We start from the raw sequence: 20843 nt of genomic DNA, 5'->3' as shown, positions 1-20843 counted from the left end.
CAACTTACTAATAAAAGGTATACATTGAATGTCATCTTGCTGGAAGAGTCTCTACCCCTGCATGATGAACCAAGAGAAGCCTTACACAAGTTCGATCTTTTGATTAGTAATGAGGACAACTCACCAAGTAGAGCTGGACATTTTCTACCCAGGTGATCCTTCCTCGCTCGTCCACCCCCAGGGTTGGGATCCAGAGAGATGGCCCTCCCGTGTCCACCTGAATCGAGGGCTCTCTCGGGTCTTAATGGGAGAATACCCCTAGGTTTCTCACATTGTGTCAATTTAAAGTTTGTAAATGGACAACTTACAGAAAGCCATAGGCTTCTGCAAATGCACGTACATTAATATGTTTGTACACCAACATGTTTTGTTTGCTTCTTTTCCTTGCTGATGCATAGGTCTGAATCAGCAGTGCTGTGTGCTTTGAAGTGGTGGCATGAATGATGCTCACAGAAGAACAGCATATGGGTATTTGCTTTGTTTGTTTATTTTATTTATATCGCGCACCTGACCCGGAGGTAATTGGGCGCTAGAGGATGGTGATGGTTACATGGCACAGTATAGCATTCACAGAAAAAAATTACAATGGTACATATATACATAGACATTGTGCATATTATACATAGGTCATGGCAGTAGTATAGGATGGATGACACATGCTAGTTGTACAGATCATCTCACGGTTAGTGGTAACAGAAACTTTTATGTTTTGTTGAGTATCCATGTGATGACATGGCTCCTGAATTTGTTAAAGGTTTCAATAGCCTGAATATTCTGAGGAAGAGTGTTCCAGAGCTGGGCGGCTAATACCGGGAAGCTGGAGCCTCCGGCTCTTTTAGATTATATCTGGGCACTGCCAGACATGGTATGTTGGATGATCTAGTGATTCTTTTGGATACCTTCCAAGTGAACTTGTCTCTGAGATGGGGGGGACTTGGTAGTTAAGCACTTTGTGAGTTAGGCAGATAGTTTTTAGGACAATTTTGTCATGTATGGGGAGCCACCTGTAGTGTTTTCTGGTTTCTGATATGTGCTCTCTTTTGGGAATATTTAGTGCTGCTCTGAGCGCGTTATTTTGCATAATCTGGAGTTCATTTAGGATGGTTTTGTTCGCTCCTAGATAAAGGCTGTTGCAATAATCCAGTTTAGATTGTATAAGCGCTCTCGCCAGCGTAGGGCAGCTGGTGGGGGATAGAAAAGGTCTACAGGCTCTGATCTGCTTGCCTGTGTAGGCTGTGGCCGATGAGGTCATGTTAATCTGCTTAGTTAGGTTGGACTGGGCATCGAAGTAGAAACCTAAAGTTTTTACATGTTTGGCAATGGGTATACTGTTCTCATCGATGAGGATATTTGTGTAATGATGACTTAGTTTGTGAAAGTTGTTGGATGATCCGACTAGGAGTAATTCTCTCTTATCATTCAGGCAGAGGCCATGTGTGGCCATCCAAGCCTGAATGATGATGAAGACTTTGTTAATATGCGCAACGTCTATGTCATAGGTTCCTGAGAGGGGTAGGAGTATCTGGGTGTCATCCGCATAGTTTGTCAAATAGTGGCTTTGTAAAGATGTTATACAAAGTGGGCGAGACGCAGGATCCTTGAGGGACTCTGCAGGGGATGGGGTGAGCAGCTGCTGGTGAGAACACGCGCATAGTTCTGTTAGCAAGGAAAGATTGGATCCAGGCGACTGCAGAACTGGACCGCTGAGGATAGGTGGTTGAAAAGTATGGAGTGATCCACCAGATCGAAAGCCGCCGAGAGGTCGAGTAGAAGTAGGATGGCCATCTTTCCTTTGTCTTTTAATTCATCGATCTGGCTTTTAAGGTCGACAAGTGCAGTTTCTGTTCCGTGCTGGGGTGTGAAGCCAGATTGTCGGGTGCCAAGTAATTTGTGGGCTTCAAGGTAATCTTGTATTTGCAAGTAGGCTATTCTGTCCAAAATTTTCAGTAGAAAGGTGACTGTCGTAATTGGTCAGTAGTTAGTGGGTATGGCCGGATCAAGGGTCTGTTTTTTTAATAGTGGTAGAACCCAAGACTGTTTAAGGTTACTAGGGACAGAGCTGTTAGTGAAGGAGGAGTTTACAAGTTTAGTAATGAATGGGACAAGGTCTCTAGCTGCATCCTTTATAATCAGGGCTGGGCAGCTTTCGCCCTTACAGTTAGATGATTTAAGAAACGCAATGATTTTGAGGACTTCGGGAATGGTGACTTTTTTTTAATGTGAAACCTGAGTTAATGTGAGGGGTAGGGGTAGGTGCTGGTGTGATGACTGTTAGTTGGGATCTTTTGTCAGTTTGCAAAACTTAAATATTGTGTCACAGATGGCCCCAGAAATCCACACAGTTGGTATACTTAAGGTGCCTTACAAAAATGTTAAATGGCTGGTATAGAGAGCCTAGGAGCTCCCTCCTCCACCCAAACCCAAGCATCCTTAACCCTCAGGATGTCCCAAACATACCCTACAGCCTGGTAACCCCTATAGACTTGATCTTTCAAAACTTGGCAGGGAAACCTTAAAGCTGTGGCCTTGTTCATCTCCCTCAGGGACTCTCCAAGTGATACGTTTGGTGCATGTTGACTGCCCAATGTTACCAGGGCCCCTCTTCCATCCTCCTCCATCTCCTAACCTTACATGCCATCTGCCTGTGCTTTGCCAACTATTCCTCCTACCACCTTTCACAAACTCTCACTCACCTATTACACACTCTCACTAAAGTACACACAATTCGTATCACACACAAAAATCATCACCTGCACTCTCACTAAACCTTACCACAGTACTCTACGTTACCATCTGCCCTCCGCCTGGTCTCTTGGTCCACCTGACCGTACCCGAACAACATTGAGTCTCCTCTATGAAGGTGGTAGAGTGAGCAAGGAAAGCCTAGGCAGCAAACACTCTTCCCAGCTCCCATTGGTCTGACACTTCCCATGGCCAATATCTAAACTATCCATGGGGGTTGGGACTTTGCTGTAAGGTTTTAAAAAGTGCCTTTTAGCCCCTACCCCCTTTTTTAATCTCCATTTGTAGGCTGGCAGCCATGTGCTCAGAATGCATGTTTGCCAATTGTCCTCATGTGCAGGCAACTTTTGTTTTCAACTCGGTTTAAGGAGATTTTCAGCATCTCCCCTGCAGTCTCTTATGACTAGAAGTTTATTTTCTATTGCCCTACCATCCCCCTGGGGTCCGTCTGGGATTGGTAAGGCAAGTGGTAGGCAGCTCATTGCTTTTGAGCAGGAACAATCCTAGTCCGTTCCATTTACAGTATCAATCCCATTTCCCTGGTTACATTCTGGGTTTTCTTGGTTGCACCCAGTTGCATTCAGGGAATTGTAGTTCTGAAAAATCAAACGAGAACTCTGGCCCAAAAAGAGGCCAACTGGCATTATGGGAGAGACCGATATCCATAATTCACAAAAAAATGTACACTCGGGAGTGCCCCGTGCCCCTTCACACTACCTCTGGGGTGGGACTGCCACACACCCTGGTAGGCTGCCTATCTGAGTCAGGAAGGAACCTTCTCCTTACCCCCCCCAACCACCTGACAGGGTCATGACCCTGACCCTCTCACAATTGAAGCACATTCTTTTGCATTGGCGCAAACTCTTGAGTGGAAGCGAGAAGCGCTCCCAGGGAAAAGGCAAAAGACCATCAGAGACTCACACAAGGGCCCCCAAGACCTCCCACTTTTGGAATGCTTACCTTGGGGAAGGCAAACGGCAAGCCTACCCCATTGAACTTGCTCAATGAACTCTGCTCAATGAACTCTGTACTATGCAATTATTCAGCAGCAGTCCTGTGCAGACAACGCTGGCTGGGCTTAGCTCGCCATTTATGAGACACACAGAGAGACACACAGACGTATTCAGACGTGGGAAGATGGGTCAGGATTGGCTAGGGGCAGAGAACCAATCCCCAACATGGAGGGAACATATGAGCGAACAGGAAGCAGGAAGTTGTGGTTTGCTTGGGTGAGGGTTGAGAAAGACGACCAAGGGATCGGAAGGAGGAAGTAGTGCAGCATGGAGGCTATTGTTGGAAGCGTGATGGATTAGTGAGTGCAAGGGTTCTTTTGTGGGTGTGTATGTTAAGGGAGTTAAAAAGGTATAGTTAGCATAAGGAGTGTCTGAAGTGAAAGAAAGGTATGCTGGTACAGTGGGTGGGGAAATCATACAAGAATGTTGCCCTCATTTGTGCGCCCCCGCAGTTACTGCGACTTTGGGGGCGCACAAAATGAGGGCGGCATTTACTGCGCCCAAGCACAGCGGGGGTGTCCCCCACTCTGCTTGGGCGCCGTAACGGGAGTCGGGGGTTGCGGGGTGTCCCCCGTTTACCATTTTGGTAAGCAGGGGACACGAAAGAAAAAAAAAGAAAAACAAAAAGGAAATCACCCTGCGGCATCAGCTCTAACCCACGTTAGTGGGAGGAGCTGATGCCGCAGGGATAGCAGGGTGCAGGCGGCACACACAGAAGTGTGCTGCTGTGAAAGGTAAATTGGGGTGTGGGGGTGGAGGGTAGGAAGGGAAAAGCAGGCGGGGGAAGCGGGCACAGTGATCTATATGATCACTGCGCCGCGCCGTAACTGGCATCGGCATTTCGTCCGTCGCAGTTATGGGCGGCGCAGTGATCACATAGATCCGTGGGTGGTGGGGCGCAGGAGTGGTAAAGAGAGAAGGAAGAGAGAAGTAGTGGGAGGAGGAGTAGTGAAGCCGTGTGGAAGGAGAAGCAACACCAATGGGTGGAAGGGGAGAGGTTGGTGGATTGAAACATCAAAATCGACAGATGATTGGAGGGAGGAGCGGTAAGCATAGAGGAGAGAAGGGGATTACGTATGATTGGGGTAATGAGAGTTACACAGAGAAAGTACATCTAACAATCCAAAATAATTAAACTCATTAGAACACTAAGCTTTGGTTAGAGTAGGGAAAGCTACAAAGTCCTGTAGGGAGTATGGATAGCCTGCATTAAGGGAGCCATGCTTAGAATGAGAGAATAGGGGTTACGGTCGGTAGCACTACCCAGGGATGGATGCCTGGATTAGGGAGGAAATTTCAACAGGAGATGAGAGAGAGATGGTTCTAAGGCCCACAACATTTTAATAAACACTCCAACTGTCTCAAAGACTCAGTGGTTTTTCTGTGCCAACTGATACAGTATGGACCTACAGCGTACATGTAGTTGTGAGTCTATTCCCTTGTGTACAGGGGCTTTTTAACGGATTAACGGCACATCAGTCAGATCAAATGTTATTAAGCAAAGTTTTGCAGGGGTGGAGTGTGAGTGAGTGTCGGCCGATGGATGGAAGGATTACCCGTTTTAGATAATGGGTGTGGCTTGTTTTCAGTGTCTTTTTTTTATATGCTTTGAATGAGATGACCATTTTCATATTACACACTTGTGGCTGTGTTTTAGTTACATGATGTGTTGCCATGGGCTGTGAGTACTATGATGGTAATTCCCTCATTAGCCATTAAGAATTTGGTGATGCTCTATGAAAGTGTACCAATTTTCATTCAATTGGTTTGTGGTATTGCACCAATGTGTTTTAGTCCGTCTGGTTTGTGATGTGGAGCACATTATATTTTTGCAAGGACTTGAAAACCTGTATTTCTTAAGGTGAGCGTGCGTCTTGTAGGGTTGAGGACACACCATTTAGGTGGGGCTAGGGGCAGTCCGCCCGTGTTGCTGCATGGTGTTTGGCCACCCTAATCATGACCCCAAGGAACAGTCACTGGACTTCATCACAATGCTTATCTGGATCCTTCATGTTAGACCACAACAAAGTTGTTATTATAGCTCCCATCTCCTCATATCTGCTCAACTGTGGGGTACTGTAGGGTTCCATCCTCTCCCCCCACACTCCAATAGCTACGTCTCCTCCCTGGCCACCCTTATACACAAATATGTTGTTCTGTTTTATTCCCACATGGATGACACCCAGATACTATTCTGTATGTTTGTTTGTTGGTTCATTGAATTTATAAAGCGCACCAAACCCGGAGGTAACAGGGCGCAGCAAGGTTATGCAAGGCTTACATAACAATGTACAATATACAAGTAGTAAAATTTCAAAAAAAGGACGGAATTATTTACATCTTAGTGTACAAACGTATGCAATGGTTTACAAACTTAGGAGGCAGACAGTGCAAGCGTGCGGTAGTTTCAGTTGAAACTAGTTTTCAGTCAGATTAAGGTGGGTAATGAGGTTCTTTCTGAAGTGTGAAAAATAAATAAAGAATAATTCTTCCAAAAGAACATGAGTAATTTGTTCGTAGGGTAGGGTAGGTCAGCTCTCAGCTCGTGTGGCAGGGAGTTCCAGAGTTTAGCGGCCTTCACAGGGAAGCTATTGCCGCCAATCTTGGAGGATTTGAATCTTGGTACCAAAAGGCAGTTAGTATTGACAGTTCTGGTAGGTCTACAGGAAGTTCTTCTAGACAATTTGTTAATTAGGTAGCTAGGTGCAGCATTGTGTAATGCTTTGTGTGTTAGGGAGGCAATTTTTAGTTGTATTTTGTTATGGGTGGATAACCATTTATATTGGCGTCTGATTGCAGTCGTGTGCACTCTTGTTAATGCCAAGTGCGGCTCTGAGGGTGTTGTTTTGTAATCTTTGAGGTTTTTGGATACTGGCTTTGTTGGCACTACTGTAGAGAGCATTACAGTAGTCTAATCTGGAGAGAATTAATGCTCTGGCCAATATAATGCAGCTATCATTTGATAGGAAGGGTTTACAAGCTCTGATGAGCTTACACGTGTAGGCTGTAGTGGAAGCCAGAGATTTCAGTTGTTTATTGAAAGACATTGTGGCGTCCAGGTAGAAAGCAAGGGTTTTTATCTCCTTAGAGACTGTGGTATTGTTGCCATCAATGATGAAAGAAGCGCATTCATGACCTAGTTTAGAGATGGTGGAGGAGGTACCGCGGATCATCAATTCGGTCTTGTCATCATTCAAGCATAGGCCGTGTGTGGCCATCCATGCCTGAATGATGAAGTAAATCCTATTCACCAACGCCAAGTCCTTGCCATGGTCCCCGGAAAGTGGGAGGAGAATCTGAGTGTCATCTGCGTAATTAGTGTAGGTTACACCCAGAAAGTCCAAATCATCGAACAATGGTTTGGTGAATATGTTGTACAGAGTTGGAGACAATCATGAGCCCTGGGGGACCCCGCACACGATTGGGGTTGGATCAGCAGCTGCTGATGGGGAGAATACTCTGATGGTTCTGTCGCTCAGGAATGATTCTATCCACTTGACAGCACCTATGGAGAAATGGGCTGCTGAGTCAAGGTGCCTACAGAGGACCTTATGGTCCACAAAGTCGAATGCAGCTGAGAGATCAAGTAGCAGCAGTAGTGCCGTCGTCCCCTGGTCTCTCAACTCGTCGATTTAGGTTTTCAAATTTATCAGTGCGGTTTCCGTCCCATGTAGCAGGCGGAATTCTGATTGTCTGACCCCTAAGAGTTTATGCAGTTCCAGGTGTTTTTGAATCTGCAGGTAAGCAAAATTGTCCAGAATTTAGTAAAAATGGTACCGTTGTAATGGGGCGGTAGTTGGTGGCGATAAGTGGGTCTAAAGTTTGCTTATTTAGAAGAGGGAGAACCCAGGATTGTTTAAGATTGACTGGGACGGTGCCAGAGGCAAATGAGGTGTTGATCAGTTTGGAGATGAATGGGGAGAGGTCTCTCACGGCATCTTTTATGATGTGAGCTGGGCAGACATCTCCTTTACAGTTGGAAGGTTTAAGTGAAAGGATGGTTTTTTCCACTTCTAGGATAGAGGTTTTGGTGAAACAGAATTTTGAGCAGGAATTATTTTATTCATCGTAGGAGAGTTAGTTGGTTGAGGTAGGTTCAGGGCGTCTTTCTTATTTTTAATTTTGGTTTGTAGAGCATTTATTTTATTAGTTAGGGCTTGTTGGATCTCTGAACACCATGTCTTATTTTTGATACAGATGTCGGGTGTGGAGATAGGAGACTATTGTAAATAATTATTTCATGCTAGAATTAGAATTGGCAATACGTTCATTATAAGAGTTTCGTTTTGCCTGGCAGATTTCATTTTTGTAGTGTGATGCAGTGGAATTTAGCTTCTTTTTATTCTCATTGGAAGGGCAAAGCCGCCAGGCGGTTTCACATTTTCTTTTTAATAGTCGCAGGTCCTTTAATTGTGGAGTGAACCACTTATTAAGCTGTGCTTTGGCTATACTTGGTCTCAGTTTGAGAGGGGCAACTTTGTCCAGTGTAGAGAGCATAATGTTATTGTATTCCTGCACCAAGGTACTTGGGTTGAGGTTGTCTGGCACAGAATTTAGGGTAGGTAGAATATTAGGAATCACAGTATCCACTGTGATATTCTTTTTCATTCTGGTTAGACAGGGTGGCGCTACTTGTGGAGCTAGGATTATGGGTCTCGTGGTGGATAGAGTCAAGGACACGAGGGAGTGGTCAGTCTATTATAGGGGAGAGATAGAGGTAATACTTGAGAGGTAGGTTTGAGATTACTGGCAAGTATATTATGCAGGTCCTCCTCAAATGTTCCAATGGCCCAGGAGGTCTGTATATTACATGCATGCTAAGTGATTGGGAGTTATTTAACGGTAGTTTAATAGAAAGGGATTCGCAAGATGCAAATTTTGGGGAGTGGCTATTCTCATAGATAGGCTCTCTCTGGATATGATAGCTATTCCACCGCCTCGGGAACCATCTCTGTCTTGTCTGGAGATGGTATATCCTTCTGGGACGGCTAGCGTAAGTGCGGGTCCTGCAGCATCATGTAGCCAGGATTCCGTTATGGCGAGGAAGTCCAGGCTGTCTTCTATGATTAAGTCGGCTATGTCGATGGCATGAGCCACCAGAGAACTTGCATTGAGGAGAGCTCATTTGAGGGGTTGTCTACTTTGGCTACGATTAGGCATGTAGTAAGGCTGTTAAAAGCCGAAGCCTTGGGGAGGTATTTCGTAGTCTGTGTAGCAGAGGCATGGACGGGAGTAAGACGTTAGTGTGTCTGTGCTTGCCTTACATCCAATAGTAAACGGATAAGTAATCATTGGCTTAAACTAGACCTGGCCAAAACAGGGGTAGGGCGTGGCCAGATTCTTACTGGCTCTCAATGGGCTCTTTCCCAGTACTTGCCAATGGAGTCCATGTGCCTGCCAGCAATACACAGATGCCAGCATTCATCAGCACAGGGACTGAAGATCTCTTATGGATCTGTTCATTTTGGACTGAACATTAAAAAACTACATCATGGATTCTATTTCCCATAGACAAAATGGGCACATGGCCTCTTTCGGCACCATTTCTGACAAGTGACCCAAGGTTGAATTAGATGGAGAACACAAACTGAGTCTTGCACTGAAACGCTCAGATTCAAAAAAGGGAGAACATCCCTGGTACGGCTGTAAGCCACTTGGCAAAAAAAGTACATCCAATATTTTGCTCACTGATTTCTCAAACTCACTTATATTTCTTTTATTGTAGTTTTACTTATTTTAAGTACAATTGTGTCCTTCCTTTAGGAATTGTGGGATATATTGACCCACGCAACAGTATTTCACCACATCACCAAGCTGCCTGTCTGCAGAAAACAGCAAATGGCTGTGCTGGCTCCTGTGTGCACCAGGACCACAAAACTGCATTTTTGCAGCAACAAAAAGATGGCTGCACCGTCCTGCCAAGCACACTTCAGGCAGGATGGAACAAGGGGACACACTGAAGGAGCGTGCCAGTGTGTTCTGAAACATATAAATGGAATAAAGTAAAAAAGGCAGCACGGCTTTGCTGAAAATCCAAAATTCCACATCAAAATGAAACTTTTTCACCCTTTATAAATGCTGCTTTCACTAATTCCATCTGTTCTTTCTTAAACTGCTGTGATTAAAAAGGCCCTGCCATGCCCAGGATATTTTATTGTGCCTCAGCAAAACCATGCACAATTCCTGAATGACAGGCACTGTCAAACCAACTCTGAGGGAAATCAACCAGGAACTTCACTCTTTACTCGCACGGGAACACACATTTATTTATTTCCACAAGTATCCAAAGCTCAGCAGTTCAAAGAGACTAACTATCTGAGCCAGGTCAGCTTCAATATATCGGTGCTTCAGACAAAACTCCTGCTTTCAAGAAAATGACTATGGCTGCAAAGACCGTGTGGGAATCTGATGGAGCTGCCAAACCGAATTTAAAGAAAGAAATGCTAGCTTTTCATCAAACATGTAAAAATGGGCCTTTTGCAAACTAAAGAAAAAAATGGCTCATTTAAAAAGTAAATTGATGAATGAAAGCATGCATTACCTAGCAATGTGAAGGGGTTGGGTTGGTGATAATGCACACAGGGGCTATTTTATTCCACAGGTTTGTTTTAATTCAGGACCAATAATTAGAAAATAAAGTTTTTAAAACACATGGGCTGAATTTGCAAGATCTCAAAAACCAGTTGTTCAAGATGGCAGAGCTATAAGCTTCCCCCTAAGGTAGGGAGCCACACCATAAACTCTCAGCAGGCACTAACACCTAAATGATAATTACTAGGTTGGAAAGAATCTAGGCTAAGGAAGTGTGAAGGGGCAATAAAACCTTCAATCAAGCTGAGAAACCCCGACCTTGCTTTGAAGGAAATTACATTTGGTAGCAGTTGATGGAAAGAAAAAAAAAGACCCAGTGACAAAGGACTGCCATTTGTTTCCAAAGACTATTTCATAAATAAACTTTAAAGACTCATCTCTGCAGCAAGACTTTGTAAAAATGTAGAATTTTCGCAGTGTAAAAGTACATTTTTGGACTTTCTTTTAAGACATGGTAGAATTCACTGACACCTTGGGGACAGAAATGGCCAAATATGGCGGATTACAAGAAAAGCATCCATGTTGGAAATGCAAATTTTTGTACATAAATCCCTTATGATAATCCACACCCATGTATAAATGTATAGAATTTTGAGTAATATAAATCCCATTGAAAAGCGTGAAAACTGGTCGAAGGGTGAAACAAGGTCTTACGGACTGGAGGATTGGACTGCAGTGTGCTGCACAAAATATGTAACATGTGTATATAATTTGCTAAGAGATTGCTATTGTATAAATGTATGTTTGTGGCAAAATAAGATTTTAGTTAAACTGTGGGAGGTTTTTGGACATTGTAAAATTCACATCATAAATCTGACATAATTTTTCTGAAATCCAACCAGCTGAGAGCGAGGCGGAGACTGTCACCCTTGTCCAATCCCGTTGTTAGAGGCGCATTTAGTTAAGCCTGCCCCAGTCATATACTTTGATGATGTCACTATGCATAAGAGTCCCTGACAATTCTCTATACAGACACTCTTCCGGACGTTCCATCCATCCAGATTCCAGAGCCCAAGGCCAAAGCATTGCTGACTACTCCAGGGCCCACTGCAAAACCCAAGCCTTGCTGATCCTATCCCAGCACGGCCCAAATTATGAAATCCCACTAAAATTACCATTAAAAAGGGGAAAGCTGTGGTGTTTTGGTAAGCATCCTGATACCCTTAACTGCATGCCATCCTCTTGACCTAGTATCCAGTGATCAGAATTACCAGTCCGCTGCCACCCGGTGACCAGAACTGCCCAGTGGTCGAAGTGAGCGGAAGCGGTTGGGAACGTTGCTCCTCTACTCTTTTAAATTAAGTTGTACAGCTCCTATACTTTTAATTTTAAAAAGAAACCGTTCTGAACAGTTTCGTCATAAAATAAAAGTGTAGGAAGAAGCTGCAACTTGCACTTCGGTGCGCTGCACATAACGTTCCCTTAAACAGCAGGTTCAATTGTTTGGGAGGGTGTATTGTGTGTGGGAGGGGACGTGGCAATGGGGTTTGTGGGGAGTGGGGGCAGACAGGCAGGGAACATAGTTTCACTACTTCTTTTTGTACACTTCGACCACTGTTCACTAGGTCATGTTTTTTGATGTGATGGGTCTGATATTTCTTATATGCATTTAAAATGGGTTTTAAATTAAAATTGATAATGCTGTATACATTATTTGAAGAAATAATTGTTCTTGATTGCCTGAATTAACACATTTGAGGAGAATGTGAATAAGTGGTCAAATTATTTACTGAACAATTTCCAATGGGATCAAACCCCCTTTTGTGCCATAGATGGTTTTCGTCCCAGTTCTCCTATGAGGAGGGCTGATCTCCCTTTAGTATATATAAGGTCCTGCGTGGGGAATATCCTACCATTGGGGAATCATGGCACAGAGAAAACCTGTTGTTGAAGGGATGCTCTAGTTATATTAAAAAAAAAGACATGTTCCTTTGAACAGTAGACCTTGACATCGTTGAAGAACATAACCTTCCAAATTTCCTAACTCTCATTCTTGAGCGGTCCAAACTTTGGGAAGAAGGTTTTAACTAGGTAGACAAAACACTTTCCTTCCAATACCTTTCCAGGTCGTGTCACTTCATACTGAACTGGCAAGTCCCATCATGAAAGGTCATCAGCCACTACTTTTTCAGTCCCAGGGATGCATGCGACAAAATAAAAGTCTGCCGAGCAAAGAAAAAAGCCCAATGGGCTTGGAGGGTGTTGGTTCATTCTGCTTGTTGCAGAACCTGGAGGTTACGATGATCAGAATGAACCTCAAATGTGTGTTTGGCCCCAATTAATGCAGACTCCATTCCTTACACTTAAGGGCTAAAAGTTCCTTTTCTGTAACCAAATAATTCCTCTCGTAATCCAATAGCTTGCACAAATATTATGCCACTGGGTGGTCCAAGTGATCCCCTTCCCTGGGTTTGAGAACAGCTCCTATGGCACAGTCAGAAGCATCAGCATTCGACCATAAATAGTTTGTCATGATCAGGTTGTCTTAAGATCAGCCCAATAGTAAAGGTGGGCTTTAAGCTCTGAAAAGCAATTTTACTTTCGAGTGGAGAGGTGAGGGAGCACCAAAGAAGAAAAGTGGGATACATTGGCAGTAGGAATTGGTGAGCCCCAGAAGTGTTGAACTTCCTTGGTGATGGGGGTTCTGGCCATTAGATGATAGCTTCAATCTCACATGGATCCATGCAGACTCATTTAGTGGGCAAGCAAAACCCTAGATAGAGCACGTCGACATCAAATAGACATTTTTCTGGTTTGACTAATAGTTGCTGGCTCTGCAGACTTCCCAGGACTTCCTCGATATCCCCGATGTACTGAGAAGAGGTTTTGGAGCAAACCAGGATGTCATCCAAGCACTGTGATGAATCCTGCAGAGTCCTCATCACTGATTTCTCTGTGTCGGTCTCCTCCTGCATGGCCAGGGAAAGTCAGCCGCTACCCTATCCGGACCCTGGAGGTGGTGTCAGGAGGGAGGATCATGGGGGAGGAGATGAAGACCCGGGAGAGGTGCTGGCTCTGATGGGAGGGACGCAGGATTCTCCTCCTTCTTGTGAGGAGGAAACCCTAATACCAGAGTTTTTAAATGGCATATTGTTGTGGAACATCTGATAACTTTTTTTCAAACATAATTGTTCAACAATGTGGTCCACAATAATGTGTAACTTATGGGACGTTGAAGAGGCACAAGGAGTTAATTCGTAGGGAAATTTGATTTTAAAACCAACATGCAGTCTTATGGTCAGCCCAGTCAATTACGCAGGATATTTAAATCCCCCGATCATCTGTGGAAATGTAGACGAAATTTTAGGAGATAAACCACTGTAGTTTACAAGCACCCCTCAGATGGGCTGCTATACAAACGAACAGTACCAGTATTCGACAGCAGCAAAGTCATGTACCTACACAGGATAGTACACGTCCTTTGTAGAAGTGCTGGTGTCTTTTCAATGGCACAGTAGAAGCACGCAATTGCCCATCTCAGCAGAATATAAAAAAGGACTGAACAGGCCGTTTCAGAACTTCTTTCTTAGCCTGCTGACCAGTTCTGATGCACACTGCCAATGCGGAAAGAATGCATTGCAGGATGGTAGGGGCGGGGGATCGGGGGGGGGGGGACTTCACTACATTCTGCTCCTATCCAGCACCTTTATACAGGCTCTCCCTGTCCCAGGCCTGACATGTTACTGACACAGCCTCAGCCCCACCAGCCTGTCGGAGACATCGGGCAGTTCATACATTTCCTGATTTCTCAGCCTGCCGGAGACATCAGCCTATGAATACGCGGATGTTTATGTAGCGTAATCCTTGCAGACAGCAATGTGGCTTATAAACCTTCTGGGAGTGCCCCTGCTGAAACCTAGATCTCATTCAGTTAATGATGTGCTTCAGAGATCTGCGTTTATAATGCAGGCCCCAGGACACAAATTATGGTGGAATACATCAGTGGGTTAGTGTGCCTACTGCAAAGATATATGCACGTTAGGGAGATTTTTGCCCAACTCTCTTGTGAGGACTGTGTAATCATCGAACCTAATGGTAGAACAGGGTGTCACTCAAAAGGAAAGAGCAGACTCTCCAACTGCAGCTGTAACAGAGCAGGCTTAACTTTAGGAGGGAGGAAGGGGTTGGCAGGGAGGTACAATTCATTCCAACAGACACCACAAAAGAATACACCACACTGGCATACTGAAAATATATACGCTATTTCCAAGGTCAGAATTACAATATTTAGAAGAGGAAACATAAGTCCTCAGGTTACACAGAAGACTAGCAGAGAAGAGACCAGTCCAGGCCCAACTCACTGTTTGCCCAATACCTGGTGGAGGACAACGCATATAGACTGCCAAGCAGAGTCTTCCAGACCCATAGACAAGATTACATTCAGTAATCCCCATCATGTTCAGGATCCAAGGGAACCAAACAGAATTTAGCAAAGGGGTCCCGCTACATTATAACCCAAGTAGTATAAATAATCCACATGCACCTAACACACTTCTAACATGTGGGTGTAACGAATAGGGGAACACAATGTCCAACATAGCCCAGAGGGGTACCAAAGTTCAAGATGTCCCTGAAACCAGAAGTGTATATTAAACACCAAGGAGGGAAACAAAAGCAACAAACATTGATACAACGTGCATAGACACTAGTTAGGAGTGCAATACATAGCTTTAAAAATGCTTAGGAAATTGGAGACAGTCTCAACCGCCAGGGCTTGGAGGGGTACTAGGAACCCAAGAAAAATGCCATTCTAGGTAGGCACCTTGCAGTATCGCTTGTAGGCGTACAAAGTTGAACAATGTGGCCTAAGAAAACAGCAAGACAAACTATGTAGGCTGATCGGAAGTTGTGATTAAAAACTAAGTTCCAGTTCCTTCTCATATGTACCCAGAAGAATGCAGTGACCCTAGAAAACACCAGTGGGGACCCAGAAGAGGAAATCCAATAGAAGGTTCGAGCCCCATGAGCAGAAAAGCAGACAGGATTCAGCCCCCAAAGTCAAGCAAAGGGTGAACGTAGTAGAAGACCTGCCGACCCCCAACAACCAGAAAAACCCAGAGGGCGAGTGTGATGATGAACCTGCCAACCCAGGACCCGGAGAGCGGCACTTACAACGATTGCTTCCAGAAAGCTGGTTCCCAGAAGATTAAAGGTTTCTTTTCAAATGGCGAAATGAAGGATCCAGTCACTCAGATTGCCACCCCAAGCCAACGATGACCCCAACTGCCCACAAAAAAAGAGGAATCGTCTTTTCCAGGAGTGGGGCCCACCATCCAGCAGTGAAATGAGCAACAAAGGTAGTTCCACGAGGAACTTGCTCATAGCAGAGACCCGCAGCTCAGCAGGATAGTGTTGATGGCACATCAGCAAACATAGCCCCTACAGCAAGACAACGGTGGTGACGACCCATACAAGCAAATCTGGCAGGGTGTTAACAGTTCAACACCTTTTCAGGCAGCGGTAGCTTTCAAACTCAAAGCGCACAACCTGGCAGGAAGAGACAGTAAAACGATCACAGGACTGGCCCCAGCAGAGGAGGACCACTAGCAGGGTGAGGAAAACGCAGGAAGGACACCTAGCAGTCAAACCCCCCAAACTGAAGCTATGCCCAGAACACTGCATCCAGCCAGTTTGGCCAGAAGAGAGCCTACAAACGCAGCAATGGTGGGAAACTGCCAAAAATCCTCAAGCAGCTAAGATGATCTGCTCACCGTCCAAAAAAATGCAGCAGCACAGAGTACAGGACAGCGTATCCCCTATATATTCATTCACTCCCAGGGGCTGGCTTCTGCCAGCCCTCCAATCCCATTAGGGGATTTAAAACAAAAGGAAGAGCGGTGGCATGCCCAGTGAGGCTGTCATCTTGGGCTCACAAAGAGCCCACATGAGCACAACTGCCATGTTAACGCCTGCCTCGTGGTTTCCCTGAGCAAAGGATGCCTCTAAAACAAAATGGCAGAGAGTGGGACTTTAGTATCTCAATGGCTAACATAAAAGGTATATTTGGCTGCCAATGCAGTAAATCCAGTGAATCCAAAACAAAATGAGCTGCCACCAGCCTAACCGCTAAAACCGATGAAGATTGACTCAATCACCCGATGGCAAAATAGGAGGCCCCTCTGGAACTCTATGCCTTATGCCTTAATGTGAAAAGGGCATGGTGGCAGGAGGACTTCAAAAGAAGTCCATCTGAATACCACAATACATTTGACACCAAACAATAAAGAGGGAAAATGCAAAAAGAGTAAGGATTTCATAAAATGAGACTGCAGTACCCCAAAAGTTTAATTCTGCCCTGTGTATCCTGGAAATTAGAATTCTGGATTCCTACTGAGATAGCTGTCCGATTTGGACAGAGCTGGCAGATCTCACAAAGCTACTATGGTTTAGTTTGGAAAATAATTTAAGTTAGGTTCATTTATTATGCATTTCAAAAATCTGCAATATTTTAATGGTTTGGGCCCAAAACTTCGTAGCGAGGCTACTACAGAGTATCAGCAATCCTTACCGGGCCTGCTTTACTTTGAATAAAAAAGTAAAAATCACACAGGATGCAGGATTTGATAGCTTTTTATTGGACTAACTGAAAATAATATGCAGAATTGGAACAAATAATTCGCTTTCGAAGTCCCACAGACTTCTTCGTCAGATGGTGCAGGAACTTCGAAAGCAAATGCTTTGTTCCAACTCTGTATAATATTTTCAGTTAATCCAATAAAAAGGTAACACCACCTGCATCTTGTGGGATTCTAAAACTGGACCAACATGCGTGGAACTTTTTCAAACTTTTTTGTTTGTAAAAGTTTTTTCTTTGCTGCTGTGGTTTCAGAGTAAAGATTGTAATGCATAATACTCGCCTCCATGTCTTTAATAGAATCTAAATCCCCTTCTCACGCTACTGAGGGGGGGGGGGATAGTTATTATTGGCAGTATCCTGGAAAATTTGTACAGTACTCAGAATCATAATGGAAGAGCCAGGAAAAAGGCAGTAGTGCACATGCATGGAATAGTAGTTCCGATGGGTCTTTGACACATGACGTCTGACAGGCTGTTCACTAGCACAGAAACACTGATGTTCGTTGTATCTCCTGGCACGGTATTTAAAACGGGTGCAGGGCCTCCTGACCTGCTACCCAGGGGCGTTGCTAGGGGGGGGGGGGCTATAGCCCCTGATCTTTTGGTTGTAGCCCCGGATAGAATCTCAGGAGCTACAGCCAAAAGACTAGCTAGCCCCCAGTCCCAACAGTTCCGACTTCAGCTTAGCCCCGGGTCTTTTCCAGACCTAGCAACTCCCCTGCTGCTACCTATCGTTGGAAGGATTTCTGGAAGGGTGGTGGCGGCGCAAGTTCTATAGCGCACAAAGTTTCCCATAATCACCAACTTGTGGTTCAGTGGGCACGGATTTGTTCAGATACGTGGATTTTTTGAAGAAGAGAAGTTCCCCTGCGAACTGTGACAATCATGGCTCACCAAACACCTGTCTAGCCCATGCCCACCACCTCTCCCAGGCACCCACCACTCCCTAGCCCCCAATTAACAACACACATGCAATTAAAAAACACGAAAACGGCCGTGGTGCAAACTACACGTTTAAAATGACAACGTGTCAAATGCCCGCGATAGCAACCCACCGTTTACGTTTAGGAAAGTGCTTTAAAACGCACGCTTCTTTTTGTCAAAAACATCTAAAGTGGAACTCACATTGTTTTCTGTTAAGATCTTTAGCAAAACGTGCATTATAAAGAATGAACACGTGACATCTACTAGCTGCGCAGTGAAGTAGCTGTTCAATATGGTCCACTTTGACAAAAAAACGGTGCCACAATTCCATGTTAGGCCTGCACTTCGGGCGCTCCTCATTTGGCCATCAATAGTTTAAAAAGTTAGACCTTGTAAGCCCGTACTTACAACGAAAAACTCGGAGACACAAATCCGTAGTATTGGGTGTGGACCGAGGCCCTTTTAAATAAAACTAGAGCTTTCTGGCCACTTTTTTTTTTTTTTTAAATTGATTTTCTGGTTTCAGAAACCTGCATGCGGTTAAATTATTATTATTTTTAAACATGGGTTAATTGGTTTATGGCCAGATACAAATAATTATCAACACATTGACTGAAAAACTCGAACCTGCACATCCAAACCGCCTTGGGAAAGGGTCAAAGAAACAGTCATCGCCTGCCGCTTACCTGCAGCGACCAGGAGAAGAGTGGCGAACGAGTCCCAAAACATCGAGGAATCGGGCTGCAGACTCGGCTACCAAATACAGGAGCAAATTTGCCACCAAGGGCCCTCCGCGAGAGGCTAACAACGCAGAAGTCAGTTCACCCCAGGAGCTGAAGCTGCACACGGTGCACACCCGAAAAGCAAAGACATGCACCCCACAAAGTGCAGTGGCAAAAAAACCATCCGAGCTCGGGAACGCCTTTCAAGCAGTGCACTAAGCGTGGGTCGCAGAAGCAGTCTCCTGCGTGAGGTGCAAGGAGGCCCAGCTGGCACCAATCAGTGTATATTCCCGGTCCGCTACCAGGATTTCTGAGCTCCCCAGCAGGCGGCGCCAACCCAGCTTTTTGAGAATGCGGGTATTAAAATATCATCCACACTTCTTGCAGCCGTGGCTGCTAACAAGCGCTGTCTGAATTTACCACTTTACGCCACGCGATGTCAGCAGTGCCCTGGAAATGGCCGAAGTGTTGCGCCAATAGTCTACAGGTCGAAAAAAACGTGTAGGTGAGCGTGGAGGCGTGGCAGAGGAGACAAGTGGGGCGAAAATGGGTCATATACAACGTCCAGTACCAATTGACTGACGTGGTGATCCAAACTAGCAATCCTGTAGAATTAATTTTTATTAGTAGTTTTACAGTGATTTCAATCAATGTTTGTCCTGTTTTAGGTGCCTTTGTGGAGGGATTAGTGTTTTTTTGCAATTGTTTTCTGCCTAGCTTGTGGTTTTCTGTGGGGTTTATTTTGTGTTTTTATTGACCCCACCCTGTTTTCTGAGCTGGTCTGCATCTAGGGTATGCAGCCTCTGTGGTGTAGTCCTTTTTTTAAAAAAAATATTTTATTTTTTATTGCATCAATTAGTTTCCATAGTAAAACTTTAAATGCAAACATGTAAAAAGAAAAAAAAGTCAATAGTACGGAAAAAAAGAGAAAAAAAGACATAAACCAACTCTGGGAGGGGAGAAAAAGTGAAAAAAGAACAACAATTCCCGATATTCAGACAAAGCACTACAGAAAAACAAAGGCGCTGGACCACTATATGCAAAATTACTTTCACAGATCATCAAAAAACTAAGTGTCCAAAGTTAAAAAAAATTCTCTCACAAAGTTCAAAAGTGCCAAAGTCAAGGAAACTTTTCCTACCCATCTTTAAAAAAAAACACCTCTCTAGTGGCGGAGTAAGTTTAAAATTCTCAAAATGTTTTGCCAACCATTTGTCTCTAAGAAGTGTTAAAGAGGTGCAATTCATTATCAAATGGTATAGCGTTTCAGTCTCCTGACCACAACAACGACATAACAGGGTCCGATCATCCCTTAGTCCTTCTTCCCATAACTTCTCTTGTCGGGTAGAGGTTCAGGCGAAATCTCAGGAATTGGCACCTTTCTTTAGGAGAAGGGAATCTGTCTAAATAGGGAAGCACTATACCTCTGCAATAAAGGTCTTCCCGTACCAAGGACAAGGACTTAAAGGAATGGAGCTTTTCCTGGGTCGAGATCCAGTCCCAGTCGAGAAGTTTTTTCTTCACCTTGGATGGGTTCGCCTCTAACAGCTTTACTGATTAGGCAATGTTGTCCAGGACGCCCTTGCAAGTTTTCTGCCAAGTATTTAAGACAGTAACCTGTTTAGTGGACAGCGCTTCATTAATGGGCAGGAAGCCACTTCTTTCCGGGGGCAGAAGGCATTTGCTGTATAGGGTCAGAGATTTCCAAACCATACCAGTGTAGAGGGAGGTTAGCCCCAGTTCTTTCCTCACACATTCAATGGGTAAAGAAGTTGGAAGCCTCAAAACTCTTTTCCAGAACAGGCCTTCTAGCAGCCGCCAGACTTCGGGAGCCAAAAAAAAGTTAGCCTCTGCGGCATAGGTCAAAATAGGTGATACTTTTAATTTGTAGAAATCAATCAATGGACGACAGGAAAATGAGCAGTAATGTTGGTTGATCAAGAGCGCTTGCGATGCCAGATTCTTAACTTTGCTTCTTAGCCTCTCCACGCCCGGACCATCGTTGATACTGTTGTTTAATGAAATCCCAAGATAAATCATAGATGAGACTACAGGGACAACCTCCCCTACCAAGGACTTCTTGACGATGTTGTTGGTCCCTAGTACCAGGATTTTCGACTTTTTGGGGTTGATTCTTAGACCATTGTCCTTTGTGTATGTTTCTAGTGCTGTCAGCTGTCGCTGGAGACCTATCACCATTTGGTCCAGCAATAAAAGATCATCTGCAAACAACAACCTGTCCACCGAGGTCCCCGCAATCTTTGGTGGAAAGCTT

The 20843-nt window shown here is 44.6% G+C and overlaps 1 protein-coding gene across 2 annotated transcripts in view; it reads right to left on the bottom strand.

Moving 5' to 3' along the window:
• The window catches only part of ASTL (astacin like metalloendopeptidase), a 952269-nt gene extending 933380 nt beyond the window's left edge, over positions 1–18889 (bottom strand). Inside the window, exon 1 of one of the 2 annotated variants that reach the window (XM_069619099.1) lies at positions 18533–18889. In XM_069619099.1, coding sequence (XP_069475200.1) covers positions 18533–18575 — 43 coding nt within the window. In that variant the 5' untranslated portion in view covers positions 18576–18889. The remainder of the gene's footprint in view (positions 1–18532) is intronic. The other variant, XM_069619100.1, reaches the window with a different exon arrangement.
• Between the last annotated feature and the right edge of the window lie 1954 nt (positions 18890–20843).

Source organism: Ambystoma mexicanum, chromosome 10 (assembly GCF_040938575.1).
Source record: "Ambystoma mexicanum isolate Mex_15411 chromosome 10, UKY_AmexF1_1, whole genome shotgun sequence".
Classification (NCBI taxonomy): domain Eukaryota; kingdom Metazoa; phylum Chordata; class Amphibia; order Caudata; family Ambystomatidae; genus Ambystoma; species Ambystoma mexicanum.
This window is presented reverse-complemented; position numbering and strand designations above follow the sequence as displayed.